We start from the raw sequence: 19,044 nt of genomic DNA on the forward strand, positions 1-19,044 counted from the left end.
AACGTATTATATTTACCCAAACCAAATTTAGAGTTTTATAAAAAGTGTTTTCCTTTGTCTGCAGCCAAACTATGGAATTCCATACCACCTTATAAAAGTCAGCTGACACATGCCAAGCTTTAAAAAGCTTCTTAGTCAACATCTACAGAAACAGTCATTTGTATGATTTTGTTTAATTCAGTACCACTACTTTTTACAGCATTGTTATCATGTACTCACCTATAATGTTTTACACATGTTCACTACTACTATTTGTATGAATCCTGTATGTACTCGTCCTTGAAGCCTTGTAAATATTTGATTGTAGCAGTAAATCATTTGTCTAGTTTTTAACAGCATTTGTTGTCTAAAGTCAAATATTTTAAAAATTGCACATTATATATATATATATATATATATATATATATATATATATATATATATATATATATATATATATATATATATATATATATATATATATATATATATATATATATATATATATTTGTACAAATGTCATTGTAGAAGGCCTCACGGAAGATTGGTCAGTTGACCAAATGAGCTTCTATAAATAAAGTTATTATTATTATTTATTATTATTATTATTATTATTATTATTATTACTGTCATTATTATATTATTATTATTATTATTATTATTATTATTATTATTATTATTATTATTAAGATTGGTTTTGATGAGAACAATACTGCCATACACAGACATCTGAATGAGAAACATTGGCTACAGAAGGCCTATCTAGAAGACAGCACTTCCCCATCTAAGAAGGCATCCATCAACAATATCAAGAAGACTGTCCAATGCAAACTTGAGTTTCTAGATTCATGGCTGAGCAATAATAATAATATTAATAATAATAATAATAATAACAACAACAACTTTATGTAGAAAAGTTCATTTGGGCAACTGACCAATCTTCCATGAGGCCTTCTAAAATTTTACGTGTACATATATATACTGGTAATACAAGATCTTTACAAGATGAGGTGTCTTGAGATAACAAATGCTATCAAAAATTACATGATTCTTCAATGGCTTTAAGGGTGAGTATATACAAAATTCATACAAATAGTAGTATTGAACATGGGTAAAACATTATAGCCCATTTCAGTAACCTCATTATCTGCCCTTTCTTTCTGAGCTCTTTAGTGTATGGAGGTTGCACTACAGCCTTGCTGGTTGACATTCACTGATTGCAACATAGAATGAAGTGAGTGAAATTATATTTCTTGCCATGGGCAAACTTTCCAGTTAGATGCCCTAAATAAAAGTGTGATAAAGTAATTAAATGGATAACTGCTAGGCACAACCATACATCAATGGGTATGTGTATAACCTGTGCAGATACTTGTAATTGAAAATTTGTTCAAAAATGCAAATGAAGAAGATAATCTGGAAATAATAAAATAGTGAAACACAATTTTTGAGCAAATCAAAAACAATAACAGCACAAACAAATAAAAAGTTAAACTAAATGTTGAAAGTAGCATTTTACTGAAGTAAGTCAATTATGAACCTTCATTCATGTTTATGTTCCGTATTATGCAAAACAGAATACGAATCTGATGATGAAATCCTTCTGTTACACTTCTTTAATGAAACAAATCACTTGCAAATAAAATAAATAATTTTCACTGCATACTTTGTTTCCTCTGTGCTAAATCTTTATACTAAGTCAGCAAGGAACATTATTTCATGTGATTTATAATAAGATAAGATAGATAAGAAGATAAGAATTCTTTATTTCAAACTACAAAGTCCATACCTCTAAATTAAAATATAATTATAAAGTAAAAACATTGTAAACATAAAAGAACATAATATCCATATGCATATAACAATTGAGTATTTTCTCAAAATGCTCATGTTTCATACAATTATTAATATCAGTTTCTAAACTTAATCCATTTCCTGTTGTGCAATTCAAGCAGATATGTTGCATCTAATAATTAAAACTTCTTTTGATTCTTCTTTCAGCAAAAAAATTAAAAACAAACAAAATAGTTTCCTTTGCTTATTTTATTTCCATTGTGTTCCATTTTTGCACTGAAAAGAAACTGGAAGAAAAAAGAATTATTTTTGTTCAGGGGTTGCTCTTTGCTATTTTATTATTTTAAGGTGGGTCACAAGGTTCCAGAAGTGATCCCTTTGTTTTCCTTCCCAGGATATTTTCCTTATGACATTTACATCCCTCCCAGGTGTTGTACATGGTTTCCATATCACAGTCTCTAAATTTTAGTGATCTTGGCCAAGGATCAATCTAACCTCTTGTGTGTGTTATGTGTGTGTTGTTTTAATCATGCTATATAGTGTTTGTCAAAGGACTGGCCATTTTAAGTATTTTGCTGAGTCCTTTCCCATCATAGTATTTGTAATCCTGAGAGGGGTTAGAAATCACTCAGCACTGCATCATGGTAAATACCTAACACAAGAAGAAGATAATTAGGTTTCTGAAAGTGTCTAAGGCGAGTTCATGAAATAACAATGTTTTAAGAATAGTCATATAGAAGTATACAAAATCAGACAAATGAGGCCAAAAACAATATGTCTGGTTGGCTGCCTGTCGTTGTCTCTCAATGTCAAACATAGCACTCCCCTCATGGATTTTTTTTTATAACATTTAAAAATGAAAATAAAATAAAATAAAATCCTGAAATTAATTTGTGCATTTCTAACTGAGCTGGTCTTGCCTTTGAAGAGCTTAGTACGTTTTATGGGTATATAAATATAATATTTATGTTTAAGAAAAAAACGTACCTACCCTATTTTTAAATTTCAGTGATCTTGACTGATAATCTGTACCACTATTACCCCAGATAGAACAACAATATTCTAGGTGTGGCATGATATATGTTTTGTAGAATATCTTTCTCTGTTCTTGAGGGAGATAAGATTTTATTATGTTCAAGATATAAAGCAATGAGTTAACTTTTTAATGACCTTATAAACTTGTATTTTTCCAACACAAGATATGGTCTATCATAATGCCAAGTAGTTATTCATTTTCAGACTGTTGTTTATCCATTTATTTTATCATTACTTCAAAGTCAACACTCTCAGCTTTTACTCTTGCTTGACTTCCTATGATCATGTCTTTTGATTTTACTGCATTTATCTTTATACCATTGTACTCACACCAGTTACTTATTTTTACCAAATCTTGATTTAATTTAGTGCAAATATCATGGTCTGTTGATCCAATGCTATATAATGCCATGTCATATGCAAACAGGAATGACATGAAGAATGTTTATGATGTCTTGAATACAATCTATGGGCCATTGTCAACAGGAACATCTCCCATATTGAAAGCTGACAGCACAATGCTGCTCACTTCAAAGATGGGAGGAACAATTCAACAACATCATCAATCATCAGTCATTATTCAGTGAGGCAAGGCAATTGATCAACTGTCCAAAATGGAAATCAACACATCACTTGCTGATCCTCCAGAGGTGACTGAAATCGTGGAAGTAACCCACTTGCTTTCAAAAGATTTGCATATGGCACAAAAACTAACTGAACTCTTTATGTCAATGTGGTCTCAGGGAACTATACCCCTGGAGTACAAGGATGCATCCATCAACTGCTTATATAATCAGAAAGGCAACAGACAATTCTATGACAACCATCTCCTTGCTGTCAATAGCAACCAAATTGTCTTTAGCATTGCATCAATCAAGGGCTTCTGCTAGATCGTTGTGGCTTCAGGAATGAACAAAGGATCACAGACATGGTGTTTACAGCTCATCAACTCAGAAGAAATGCCAGAAACAGAACTCCAACCTTTACATGACATTCATCAACCTGAGAAAAGCCTTTGGCACAATGAGCTCTGGAGACCTTTCAAAGATCATGGCAAAGTTTGGTTACCCAGAGAAATTCATCACGATGGCTCAGCAATTCCATGATGGCATACTTGCTCATAAGGTGTCAAGCTAGACTTGAATTTTAGGGAGAAGTGACTTCTACTTTTGGACAGAGCAAGGAGAAGTGGGAGCTGAACAGTGAGAATTTGAAACAAAGCATGAAATGCAAATTCCAGTTATCAATTTCCAACTTTTCTTGTCTTTTCTTTCTTCAATGACAAAGTTCCTAGTTTTTCAGTATCCTCACTCTGCCATCCTCACACACTTAGGCACCCTTGGTATGTACCTGCAAAGGTCATTAGTGCATATTCCCCTCACATTGCTAAATTGTGTATAATTTCTACTACAGTCAGATACTTACAGATTAGTTTTCTGTATTAATCTAGTCTTATTGTCCACTTCATAGTTATATATGTGTTAGTTGTCTTTCAAGTTCAAAGATGGCCTTGACAACACTGACTTGGTTAGTTTCTGTGAATATGTGAATGGCTGATAAGACAAATTTGTGCTATGAACTTGACAGGAGATGCCACTTGAGGTTTGCTTGATCAATAGAGGACATGCTGCTTTTTTAAGATTTACACTGCTCATGCTTCTGCACTGCCTCTGCAGTTCTCTTCTGTTCAAATCCTGAAATTCCATTATGGATGAGACCCTGCCAGGTGGAACGATCTTGTAAGAGATCTTTCCAAGACTCAGGGTCAGTGTTGTGTGTCAAAGATGACTTGAAGGAATCTTTGAAGTGTTACTTCTGACTGCCTTGAGATTGTTTTCCTTCCTTTAGTTCACCATAGAGGATCTTCAATGTATGGCACTTTTCTGACATCCTGTTAATATGGCCTGCTAATCTCAACAGTGATTTCATTAGCAGAGTGTGGATGCTTGGAATGCCTGCTTGTATGAGAACATCAGAGTGGGAAATACCACTTCATTAGATCATCTGTTTTCATAAATAATTTGGCAAATAGGTCAGAAGCATATAGAACAATTGTTTGGAACTCAAAAAGCTCTTTAACATCAAAGATGCTTTCTGACATCACTCATTTTTGTGAAAATATGAAAAAAGCAACAAAGCAAATAATATTTATGATGCTTCAATTACTTAAGCAAATAATCATTTTGCAGTTGTATAAAAGGATTGTTGTAAAAAAGCTAAAAGGTTAGTGGCTATATTAAGAAAATCCCTCATTCTAAAAATAGATTCACTCACATGTTATACATGATGCCATACATGTTCTTGCTTGTATTGATTTTGTTGGAAGAAAGGGTCTAGTTAATTCGTATAGCGACCTTAATGCTTCAGTGTCTTGTTCATGAATATTTACAGTAATGTTTTATTGGCAATAGTAAAATTAGTACAAACAGTATGGTATGAATTCATTTGCCCATTTGCTCCAATTTACAGGGGTTGTTTGAAATAGCTTAGTAATCATTCTGACTGCCATTTTAAGTCAACTTTCAGAAAGAAAAAAGAAAATTAAAGTGGTGGTTGAAGAAAGCAATTTTACCGACTTGCAATTACATGGCTGTAATCTCATCATTTACAATTAATTAAAATATAAAGTTTCATCTTTGCTATTTTTTTAAGTTATATGGCCAGAATTCACTGCATGTATCTCTGCATACAGATAAAAACACTTTTAAATATGACTACAATAGGTGTAAATATTTTTATACATGTACAAAATGTGTTTATATCATTAGAACAAACATGCAAAACAGATTTTTTCAACTTGAAAATAAAGTGCTTCTTAAAACCAGCCTTTAAAGCATACTGAGAAATAGAGGACATAGTTCAAATAAGCAAATAAAAGCATGCAGATATACATATAGAAAATACTTGCTAATTAAGGTAAAAAAACTTCCAAAATATTTGGTGGCAGCTATATAGAGTGATCTCCCCATGCCAAATCCCATGAATACTAAAGTTACTACTTCTGCTCATGCAGAGTAGCTCACTTTCTATAAACAGATGTAAGTATTTTTAGCTGCAAAGTTCTTTAAACAGATGTAAGTATTTTTAGCTGCAAAGTTCTATAAACAGATGTAAGTATTTTTAGCTGCAAAGTTCTATAAACAGATGTAAGTATTTTTAGCTGCAAAGTTCTATAAACAGATGTAAGTATTTTTAGCTGCAAAGTTCTATAAACAGATGTAAGTATTTTTAGCTGCAAAGTTCTTTAAACAGATGTAAGTATTTTTAGCTGCAAAGTTCTTTAAACAGATGTAAGTATTTTTAGCTGCAAAGTTCTTTAAACAGATGTAAGTATTTTTAGCTGCAAAGTTCTTTAAACAGATGTAAGTATTTTTAGCTGCAAAGTTCTTTAAACAGATGTAAGTATTTTTAGCTGCAAAGTTCTTTAGCCTGGAAGGGCCGGATTTGAGAGGTAGTAGTAGTTTTCCTAAGATATAATGACTGTGTAACACATTTGAAGAAGAAACATTTTGGAAATTTATAAAACACTGACACAGCAGGAACAGTATGCAGCTGCAGAGTATCTGTAAACAAGAAGGCTTTGACCTGCATATTGAATATCTGCAAACAAGAAGGCCTTGTCATGTATGTTGAGTATCTGCAAACAAGAAGGCCTTGTCATGTATATTGAGTATCTGCAAACAAGAAGGCCTTGTCATGTATATTGAGTATCTGCAAACAAGAAGGCCTTGTCATGTATGTTGAGTATCTGCAAACAAGAAGGCCTTGTCATGTATGTTGAGCATCTGCAAACAAGAAGGCCTTGTCATGTATGTTGAGTATCTGCAAACAAGAAGACCTTTACCTACATGTAAAGTCTATTCTCAGTAATTGTTGTGAACCTTGATTGAGACACTGACAGAGCAGTCAAAAGGGCTAAGTGTGTTATGATTGTCTTTGCTGCATCCTCAGATTCAAGAAATGTATGAAGGAATCAACTTAGGTGTTTAAAGAATCCACATGGGAGTTTAATGGAATCAACACAAGAGTTTAAAAGAATCCATCTAGGGGTTTAAAATAATCAATCAATGGATTTTAAAAACTGCACCAAGGAGGTTAAAGGAATCCACCTAGGGGTATAAAAAGAATCCATCTATGGTTTTAAAAGAACCCTTCTTGGGATTTAAAAACAATCCACATGGGGTTTTAAATGAACCAACTCAGGGGTTTAAAAGAATCTATATAGGAATTTAAAAGAATCCATATGGAGGTTTTAAAGAATCCATCTAGGAGTTTAGGAAATATAAGCAGATGAAAAACTTCAACAAATCTAAATGAATTGTTCATGTCAATGACAACATGATACCAGAAGTAGTGGTAGAAAGTATCAGACTAATTAGACTAATGATGGCTCTAATATAAAACTGATGACTGTTGTGTCAGCTGTAAAATTTTCATCTTTTAGTTCAAAAAGATGATCAAGTTTAGGATGAAGCATTCATTTCCATTGTTCCTTTCTTTGTAGCAGATAAACTACTAGTGGAATTGTGAGTGTGCAAAACATATTTTAAGAATGATGAAAAGATTGTTTATGAAAAAATGCACAAGCTGAATAAAAATTATGTTGCATGCACCCCCATGATCTGGTCTGATTAAGCAAAAACTTCTCAAGAAACACACTAGCTATCCTAGTCTCTGTAACACATTGATGACCCTGGTGTGACAAAAACAGTATATTGCCAGAAAAGCCCAAAATTTTATTAAGTGCACCCCCATCCCCAAAAATTTCATGACAAAAAATCTAGTTATGTACATAATCGTACAAAAAAAAAAAAAATTTGCTAAGGTCAAGTGGTTTTGGGCATAATCATGCTGTAAACGTTTTGACAATGACCTTTTGTAAAAAGTAATTATATATACAAACGATAAAAAAAATAAAAAATCATTCAAATAGGATGAAAATCTACTTAGTTCTTTTAGATATTAACACAAACATGTCAACAAAGTTTGATTTGTCTATGTCATTTTTTTGTAATCAAGCAAGAAGATTCCTGGGACAGACTGGACCAATTCAAGCTGCCCCAGCTGCATTGGGAGCATAAAAAGAATTCTGCAAAATGCTGTTTCACCTGCTTCAATATGACCCAGCAAAGTCAATGCATAAAAAGGAACAACATTTCCATGATAAATGCATTCAAGTTTCATGACTGCACAAGAAACAGGAGAGTCAGAAGAACAGTTAAATACAAAAACTTTAATATTTATACTTATGCTTACAATCACGACAACCTCGTCAGAAATGTGATACTTATCTTTCATCTATATTTAAGAGGAAAGCAAAAACATTGAAATACGTTCACTTTTTACCGTGATGAGGCCTCAGCTGCTGCTGTATTACAGACAGACAAGTAAATAAGCATGAATCTGATGTTACAGTACTAGTTTCATCACTTTGACAATACAGAAACAAAGTTAGACATAAATCAGAAGACAAAAATGGCATGCTTACTTTTTCCTGAAGACAGTCAGCTTGTAGTTTAGGAAAACAAAAGCAGCACCAATGAGACCACCTATAGAACAAAGCAAAAGAACTGAAATTTAAAACCATAATCACAATTATAAGTCATATAACTGTAGTTTTGTTTCATTAGTTTTTCAACAGTGATGCTCTCTCCAAGACTGCATGTTTAAAGAAAATAGTATTACTACAATCAAAGGAAGACAACAGGGTATGACAATTTTTCCAATGCTTTTCTTGAATCTTTGGGAAAATAACTGTTTATAAAAATAACCCAGCCCTAATCTAAATTCTCAGCATATGTTTGGATTCTAAAAAGAATGTGGCAAATTTCTATACATAAAACCATATAAATGTAACTCTCTCTCACACACACAAATACACATACACACACACACACACACAGAGACACACATGGAGGTCTGTGCTTTTCAGTGAGTATTTTACAACTTGGGTGTCTGAATTATATTGTTCATTTGGATGGTTTACCACAAAACTAACATAATGCAGGATAAATTCAAGTATTTAAAATTTTCTTCTCAGATTCCCCATGTTCTAGTTCCAAGTTTGTAGGGTAGAAATAAAAGCAAATGCAAGAATTTTAAAAGCTTGAAAATAGATACTCTACCAATGTGCCTAAAAGAACCTAATCGCAAAACTTTATAAAGGTCTGATAGACAGAGTTATACAAATGGATGGGCAAGGTTAATAATAATAATAATAATAATAATAATAATAATAATAATATAATAATAATGCTTTATTTATAGAGCATGACTCATTAGTCAAGGACTATTCTTCCTTGAGGTCCTCTTATGAAGGCGTTAAGGTGGAAATATTCCTGGAGGAGTAGGATATATTCCTGGAGGAGTAGGATTCAAAGATTCTATAGTTCCTGATAAATATTAAGTATCCCCATTCCTACATTCCTTTAAATTTCTGAAGCCTTATTCCACCAAAAACCAATTTCAAATTGATAAAACAAACATTTTCCCTATTTCAAGTAGATCTCACAACAAAAATTCCCCAAGATGTCTAGTTGTCTGTTTCTTAAAGGATCTGTGCTACTGGAAAAAAAAACAATGTATAGTGAATAGAGTTGGATATGTGGTAGTTTACAGACAGGGTTCACCTTTGCATACTAACTCTACTGTAAACAAAAGTGTGTGTTTGTGTGACTGATTTAGATTTTTAACGTAGCTTTAAGACTGTTCCAGTCATATTGCTATGATGTCTGCAGTGTGGCAGTTTAAAGTGATGTCTAGCACTGGGGCATCATGCTGCAGACATGTAGCGTGATGTCCCTACCAGTCACATTATCCTGACACCAGGGCAACCAGTCCTAACACTAACCTCTTAATGCAGAGCACCAAGTGAGGCACATGCTAGTACCATTTTTATGTCTTTGGTATGATTCGTCTGGGGACGGAACCCGTGACCTCCCACATCAGAGGCAGACGCTTATACCACTAGGCCACCAGAGCAGTTGTAAACAAAAATCCCTGGCCGAATAGAATGTCCAAGAATTCAAGATACATCATTCACTAAAGGGCCACAAGGAGGATTAGTTCCATGCAACTAATTGTGTTGCCCTCTTTAAATAAAGTTATTATTATTGTTATCATTTTTATTATTATTATTATTATTATTATTATTATTATTATTGTTTCTTCTTTTTAACTGATGAGTATTGAAACCATCTTTAACTTAATTCTCTTCTCTGTAAATAAAATTCTTTGGCTGAAAAGAATTTCCAGGAATACAAGATAGATCATTTCTTTTTTAGTGGCAAGTATTGAATATGTCTTTTACTTAATAAATTACAAAGTAAAAAATTTGGTAACAAAACCATTTTTTTATGCTTGAGGTAACATGTTCACAAAATGTCTCTAAGTGCACAAAATGTAGTTTCTTGTATGGTAACATCTAATTTTAATGATGTAATATTTACCTATTGCCATTGCATAGCTGGTACTTTTCTCTGTCGAAAAAACAAACAAACAACCAAATGAAAAAAATTTGTCCTCCCATTAGGGTGAACAAAAGGATTCTAGAACTCCAGATCAGCCCTGGGACACTCACTTTGATATATTGTCCTGTTTTCAGGAATCAGCCTAACTTAGAGGGACATCAGGAACTCAATAGCAACAGATAAGTATATTTCAGCATCAGCAGTATTCCATCTGTTCCTACAGCATAACTCAATTTGTCAGCTTGGTGGGAGGCTGATGATTCCAAAACTGGCTTGCAGAATAGAAGACTACTGCCAGATGGTATCTGCATGGGTCACATTTTAACTATGACAATCAGACCCAAGATAAATATACCTTCACTTTGGTAAGCCAATGAGTGAAGGTAAAAGGTAGGGTGAGATCACCAAAAGAGCAGCTTTCATCACATCCTCCAGCCACTAATAAATTACATGAGGCAGCAATGGCTTGATGATTTAATTTCATGAAGGATGGGATGGACAAGCTCTAGTGATCAATTTGGAAGCTCAAAGATCAGCAGAACTCTTAAGTGGGAGGAAACGATGTTTTCTACCCTTTCTTCTCCCTCTGGAAGCTGAGAAATAAAAGCATAAAGCTCAAACTTGGCATAAAAGTCTTGATCATCCCCAGAACAGATACAACTGAGACTGAGGATATCAATGGGGAATGGAGCTAATGATGAAAGCAAGTGTTAGCTCAAAACCTGGCTGGCAAAAGGAAAGAAGCTGACTCAATATTCCACAGAACGTTATAGATACTGGCTCTATGGATTGGCAATGGAGCTTGGTCCATTGTCATGCAAACACTAAAGAAAACAGGCTTCAGTGTAAGGTTCTCGAAGGAAGCTTCACCAAATGTTTCATAGGGCGTGTTAGTTGGAAACCACAAGATGCAACAGAGATTCCATTTAGGCATGGACAAGCAAGAGTTACTAGTCTTATCAGCTTGAAACACCTCAACAGGTCTGCTAAATCAGAGTCTGTCCCAATAGCCTAGCATATCAAAAAATGTATTGGATAGGGTGGCTCTATAGTCCTTGATAGTAGAAACTGAGCATCATTTTTCTCCAAAAGGGAAGAGAAGAAAATCAGCCACTGCTCTCATAGAATGAAAGGTATGACTGACACATTACCTACAGCACAAAACCACAACCACTTGGCTTCATAGACCTAAGGCATAGATTGTTTACTGGACTAAATACTTAACTTAGTGACTTGTTCAAAAACTGGTCTGGTGGTGAAATTGTTTGAGATAGCCAAGTGAAAAGGTGGAGAATTTGTAGGCTTCTGGGTGGGAGAGACCCCAAGTGCTGCAACAGGAAATCCCTCCTCTGGGATAATGTCCATGGATGGTCCACCAGCGGGATAAAAAGATTGTTGAACCATGATCACTGGTGCACAGGGGGCAATCAAAATGAACTGAGCAATTTAGTTCCTTACATGTGACATACCAGATGGATGACCATGGAGAATGGGAAGGTGTGGGTGAACAGTACAAACCCACTTTAAGTTGAAAGTGTACTCAGGATGGGGACTGGGGAAACTAAAAAGGGGAGCTTGTTGTTAAGCTTTTAAATAAATCCATCAATTGTGTCCCCCAAAGCTTGGAACAGGGAATCTGCTATTGATTGGTGTAGACATCATTCCATGAGGACTATCTTCCCTTTCCTTGACAGACTGTCTGCCAAAAGATATTTTCACAAATAATGTGGCTAGCTCAGAGGGTAATCCCTTCCAAGGCAGCAAATAAAGGAGGTTCCAAGCCTCCATGAAGAGAGAAGGGACATGTGTTTCTTCCTGTCTACTGAGGTAAATTACCACTGATGTGCCATTAGAAGAGACCATCTTGCAGTGAACTCTTATTTTATTGGTGCTCCCCTAGAGGGCTAAGAACATTGCCCTCATTTCCAAATTGTTCACCTGTAAGATAGCATCTTCTTGGAACATGAACCTGATGAATCAGTCCTTTCAGCTTAAGATGAGTACTTCACCCCGAGTCTGACACATCCATAAACAAATAAGAGTTGGATTCAAGAGTATGCATGGGGAAACTGGTCAGAAAACAACACTTGATTTGTCCACCAAATCAGATAATGGTGGAAATCCACTTGATTCGTCCACCAAATCAGATAATGGTGGAAATCCACTTGATTTGTCCACCAAATCAGATAATGGTGGAAATCCACACATAGAATAATCTGAGCATTCCGGGGGTCTCTGTGAGGTTTCCAGTTTACCAAATGGAGAAACTGGAGAGGTTGCAAGTACACTCTGCCAGGGGGAATCATGACCATTCCATAGTACAAGGTCCCCAGCAGAGAGAGAAAAGGAGGAGCTGACAACATGGTCATTGTTCTCAGTGCCTCCAGCAAGATAGAATTTTGACTCCTGTGTCCAATGGGACACAGATAAATCCTGATTTTGAGGAAATTCATCCCCACAGAGACAAAATATTCAGGAGGAGTAAGTTCTGATTTCTCTAGGTTAGGCAGAAGATCAAACCTGGTCACTATGGACCAACAAGTTGATCTGGTGGATCAACCAATCAACTTACAAGGAGGATTGGGATACCCATTGATCTTTGGGTAGAACAGCCTCCATACTGCACTCATCTACTGGAACTAACAGAAGTGGAACAATCTTCATGAGAGGGAGTGAATCCTTTGTGTTGTTCCTCCCTGGGCATTTTGGGTGCATCCTTCTGGGGCCTGACTGCCAAAAGGGAGTTCTTAAATAATAATAATAATAATAATAATAATAATAATGACTTTATTTAAATAAGAAACCCATTTGGTTAACTGACCAATCCTCTATAAGGCTTTCTATAACTATAACTATATATATATATATATATATATATATATATATATATATATATATATATATATATATATATATATATATATATATATATATATATATATATATATATATATATATATATATATATATATATATATATATATAGTAGTAAACATGTGTATAACATTTATGGGTGAGTACACTGTTTTAAAGAGTAGTCATACTCAATTAAACAAAATTATACAAATGATTGTACCTGTAGATGTTGTCTAAGAAGCTTTCTAAAAGCTTGGCATGAGTCAGCTGACTTTTATAAGGTGGTATGGAATTCCATAGTTTTGACTCCAGAAAAAACAAAACTCCTCTTCTAAAACTGAATTTGGTTTAGGTCAATATAAATTGTTGCTTGAGATGGATCTAGGTACATGTACATTTCCATACATTTAAAGTCACATTTAAGATAGTCAGGAGACAATCCATGGAAGGATTTATAGACTAGTAATCCCTTTGAAACTGAGTTCTCTGCTGAAATGGAAGTCACTTTAGGGTTTTTAAAAATGTCTTCATGGTGTATCTAGATCAACATCAAGAATAACCCTAGCTGCTTGTTTTGAAATTTCAGTAATCTTTCTTAATTTACTGCATCACTATTAGCCTGGAAAGAATGGGGTTGTTGGTTTGGTTGGGACTGCATAGCTTTAAAGAACTTTGCTGACAGACCGTTTGGTCAGGATGATTTTGCTTCTTGGCCAGTTTGATGTACCAGGAGCAGATGGGAAAGACTGGTGTTGATGGTCTCTGAGATACTGTACAGCCAAGGAGGGGATAAGCCCCTGATGATTGTCTCTGCTTCCAGGGGAGCAGCCCTCAGGGGGGCTTAGACTGGGAGGCAGACCCAGGTCCCCACAGAAATATCCACTTGAGTCACTTCAACATCCAAAAGAGATAACAGGAACAGATATGAACCATATAGCTTTTTGCAGAGACCAAAGGGAAAATATGGGGATAAAAGACACTCAGATTCATAATTCCAGACATGGAGCTAACAGACTCTTCCTAGTAACAGACTCAGCTTGATGGGTAGAACAACTTCCATCCTCTAGGAATGTTTGGTGGAAGAAAGCCTGTCCCCTTCCTCTCTTTGATCCAAAGTTGTAAGAGAAAGATGTAGGTCCATGGCCCACAGCACCAACCTCTCCACCATATGGTCAAGGTACTGTTGGCCATGGCTGCATGCTGTTAAAGGGTTAATCATTTCCCTGCAGTAGAAGGCTGCAATCCTGTAGCAACTCATTGCCAACAATGGGCATTAGGGATAGAAAGATGCTTCAACCCCTTTTGGAGGAGACTGACTTCCAACCTGTACCAAGCTGTGGGTAGTAGAGGGTGCTGCTTCTCCTCATGGGGTTTGGAGGCATGACTCACTCTCTGCTCTTCTGGACAAAAGAGAGTGTTCTCCTCTCTTAGAGGCGGGCATGACATGGTCTTTGTCCTAACTGTCCTTGTTCATGGGAAGGTGCAACTTGCTGTCTGCCCTCATGGAACTGGTAATCAGCTACTCCATCAAAATGTGAGGGTGCAAGGGTGCAGCTAATTCTCCATCCACTTATCACCTCCCTTGGAATGGAGCCCACTAACCCTAAAAATATCTCCAAAGAGATTATGATATTCCTTCACAGAGACCCGAGGGACCCAGAGAAGTAAATTTTTGATTTAGGTTCTGCAGAAGATGAGGAAGGATTAGAGATTCTTTCCTTAGGTATGATCAAGTTCAGCAAGGTCCCTGACCTCACCCAACCAGAGATAGGCATGAAATGAAGACAAGATTGCTACTGAAAAGGCTAATAAAAAGGAGTGCTATCTAACACTAATTATGAGAATGAACTGGAATAATATATAGCATAAGTCACATATAAAAAAATGTGATAGAAGAAGATTCATTACTGTAATAAAACAAGAAACAGAATCAATGCAAGAGTATAGACTAAATTCAGGTAATGTGTCTATGTGGTGTCTCAGAGGCAATCTAGTGTTCTAGAATCTTCTGGTTCACCCTAAATGAAGGACATGGTCTCATCATATAGATGTGGTGTTTTCCTCCAGAAAAGTACCAGCTATGCAATAGCAACAGGTTTTATATTACTGATATCAGATTCATGGCCATTGATCTTGAATCAGAAAGTATGCAACAAAAATTAATAAGCATGTTTCAGACAATGTCAAGACACAACTATATGCTAAGCTATAATATCCTTCAAGGCATTTATCATATATAAATATCCACAGACTGGGCTAAATGATAAAATTCCATCCAACCCAGTACGACTAAAAGTCAATATCCTTGACCTTAAATTATTGTCCAAATGTGAATCATCAACTTGTTCCCTGGAATGCAACTAAATACAACATCTGGTCAAAATTCACTTGTATACTTTTGTTCAAGTCACCATGTTCATAAACGAAAATGGAAGCAATGACCTTGAGTTGACCCTAAGATCACTTAGGTCTATATGAACTCCTCTACAAAAGTGTGGATATGTTGATTGTCAGACCTGCACCATTTTAATTCACAACTAATTAAATATTGGAAGAAGTGTTTTAATGAAAACCTAGAGTTAATGCCACAAGTCATGCAAGGTTTTGTCAAAAAGGTTGATAAAACTTACTGTAAATGGTATATCACAAACCCATCATGTAAATAAGCATTTTTGTGAAAACCATTATTCTTTATTCAGTCTCAGTGAACTTGACCACTGATCTATTTCTGAACCAAAAATGGATAGGTCTTTTTCTTGTCTCAAGTGTTGGACATTCACAAAGTTTAGTAATGTTTTGTGCCTGAGGACTTGAAACAATTTTCTTTTCCTGTAATCCCTCTGACCTTGATCTTTGACCTCTTAACCTCCAAATCAAAGTTGTCTTCCTTGTCTCAAATGCAAGCCGGCAATACAAATTAGTCAAGGCAAGTGGTATAGAACTTGAGTAATTTTTTGTGCCAACTGTTTTCTCTCCTTTTAGTCTCTGTGACATTGACCTTTGGACCCCAAAATGAATAGCTTTTTTCTTGTCTCAGTGCAAACCATACAACAAACTTGGATCAAAGTTAGTGAAAAATGAACTCAAGATACCATGCTGAAATCATTTTTCTTCCTGGAGTCAGTGACCATGAATTTTTTGACCGCAAAATCAATAAGTGACTTTGTTATCTCAAATTCAAGCCAGTTACAGAGTTTACTCAAAGTAACAGTTATTAAAGTTATTGTGTGGAAAAAGATTTCTTTCTTTCAGTAAGTGTGATCGTGATATTTGACCTTTCTTCCCTGCCCCAGTGCAAACTACTTACAAAGTCAGGTATGTAATGGAGAACTGAAGTTGTGCAGAAACAAAACAAGGAACAGTTGGATGCACAACATCACAGCAGAATATGCTAACTGCCTTGTGGCAGGAATATAAAATTGTAAAAAAATTATGTGGTAATAGATCCTAGTCAGGTCTTGGGACCTACCAAATTTATCTAAATATCAAATCTTGTCATGTTTAGTTCAACAGTTATTGATCGATCTTACTTAAAGGAGAGTGGGATGGCCAGACAGATGGACAATGGGTGACACAAAACCAATATATCTCCCTGAGACCCATAAATAAGAATTACTAACCTATCACAGCCATTATAAGGAAAGCTGGGATCTCTATGAGATCAAAACTGAGATCCTGAAAGAAAATGCAAAACAAATTAGAATAGTATTGCATTCAAACTGTCTCAAAATGTGAATATTTCCAAAGATATACAGACATATAGTCAAATGTCTTTAATCCAGTGCAAATGGTTCACCATCAAGTTGTCAAATAAAAGTAAATGTTGGTTAAATACGACAGATACTTCTTTAGTATGCGTCATAACCCCTACCAGCCTAACTACATGTGAAAATATACATAGAGGAATGTTTATAAAGGAAGCAACGGATAAATGATTGGAAAAAAAGATTGAAAGAAAAAAGAAATAAAGCAAAAGAAAGACAATGAGAAGTGAGAGAAAAGCTGAAACAACAGAAGCTGGAAATTGGTTTGCAGTTCATTAGCTATGCCAAAAAAAATAAAGATGAGATAAAATTACTAAATAGACTTACTTTAAAGACACTGAAGCGGACGAGACCAGGTGCTGACAGATGATTAGGGTTTCCTTTGAATGAACTCAGCAGGAAGTTGGTGAAGAAACAAGCAACCATGGCTGCAAAAAACTGCCCATAAAACATTACTTGAAATGTAAATGAAAATATCTTTGAATAGCTTTTTAATCAAATACAACCAGACTGTCAAGTAATTCCATACAATCACAGAACAAATAAAAAAGAAAAAACGTAAGAAAAGAAATTAAAGAAATTACAATATAAAGGAAAGAACTTGAGCACTGTTGACTTTGTAACAGTATCCAATGGTCTAAATTCTAATTTTAAGAATTTAGAAGTGAATTAAATTATATCATTTTAAAAACAGTTTACCATCTACAGTGTATGTTGAAATTAACAAGTTTAAAATTGTAGAATTTATATTTTTTTAAATCCACCATTTAATTTTCACAATTTTTTCTACTTGATGACTTGATCGCTTAATTTCCATAATGTAACATTTTATTAAAGCGGCAAAAATATGACCATATGAAATTTCCACCAAATATGGTACATGTGGTAGTTTTTTTATTAATGGATGTCTCAGCACCATTTTAATTCAGACACCACCATTAGAATTCTTCTGGTGAAAATTCCATGCTGATATAAATGTGCCTCTAGAAGAAATAGCCTAAACAAGATCTTTGAGATGGCTACCCCATTTTAAATTAGGACCAGCAAGACATCATAAGAAGTCTTTTAGTAAACAGACCATGTTGATATAACTGTCCATCCAGGAGTAGCTATAAGTAAATTTTCAAGCCAGCTATTGTGCTGGCCATGCTTGATGTCAGAATTGGTTTTGATTTTGTGGGTTTAATACAATTTCCAGCACAGGATAGGCTATACGTGGCTGTCAGTATATTTTGGTGGAAGAAGAACAAGGAAAATGGGGAAGAACTATCAATCCAAAGGAAGCTATTGGCAAACTTTCTCACATATCCACATTGACTGAGCTGAGACTCACACCCACACAGACAGAGGTGATTTTTATGATATGTAAATGTGGGCACCTTAGACCACTCGACCATCTGGGACCCTTACTGGAATGGCACCATTTTTATTTGGAACCAACAAGACATTGAAAGAAATGTATTGGTGAAAACCCAATGTCAGTATAATTATGCAGCCATCCTTGAGAAGTAGCAATGACTAGATTTTTAAGCTGTACATTTTCGTGGTCATAGAACCATTTTAGTTTAGAACCTACTAAATATAAGAAGTCTTCTGGTGAAAGCACTATGTCAGTATGACAACTTTGTGTATTTGGGAATTTAATTTATGTTATAAATTTTACAAAACTTCTTGGTTGTTGTTCTTTCTTGTTACATAGTTTAAGCCCCTTGGTCATAACAATATTATAAGAAGTCCTCTGGTGAAAATCCCATTTTGATATGTCTTTCCATTCAAGAGGAGTAGCAATAAAATTATTTAAAGATGGTGGCAATATTGGATGCCAGAGCAGAACTATTTTCATTTAAGACCAACTAAATATCACAAGAAGCCTTTTGGTGATAGTCCTATTTTGCTATAACCATCCATTCAGAAGGAGTAGTAGTAACAAGATTTTCAAGATGACCACTGTGGTGGTCATCTTGAATATCTAAAATGTAACATTTTTATTCAGAATCAGGTAAGGCTACTGGTAAAAAAAAACAATGTCAAAATGATTTTCATTTCATTCATTTAGGACCAACAGGACATTATCACCTGTGGATCAGTCATCACAGTACAGCAACAGTCATCCTGTGGATCAGTCATCACAGTGCACCACCAATCAT

General features: G+C 35.0%; 1 protein-coding gene across 1 annotated transcript in view; it reads right to left on the reverse strand.

The window, feature by feature from the left end:
* Nucleotides 1-19,044, reverse strand: part of LOC149785820 (H(+)/Cl(-) exchange transporter 7-like) — a 155,984-nt gene that overhangs the window by 59,609 nt on the left and 77,331 nt on the right. The window contains exons 9-11 of the mRNA XM_089931242.1: nt 17,225-17,335; nt 16,754-16,808; nt 8,297-8,357 (exon numbers count right to left, since the gene is read on the reverse strand). Coding sequence (XP_089787368.1) covers nt 8,297-8,357; nt 16,754-16,808; nt 17,225-17,335 — 227 coding nt within the window. The remainder of the gene's footprint in view (nt 1-8,296; nt 8,358-16,753; nt 16,809-17,224; nt 17,336-19,044) is intronic.

The sequence above is a fragment of the Sinohyriopsis cumingii genome, chromosome 13 (genome assembly GCF_028554795.1).
Source record: "Sinohyriopsis cumingii isolate HCF-2022 chromosome 13, ASM2855479v2, whole genome shotgun sequence".
Classification (NCBI taxonomy): Eukaryota; Metazoa; Mollusca; class Bivalvia; order Unionida; family Unionidae; genus Sinohyriopsis; species Sinohyriopsis cumingii.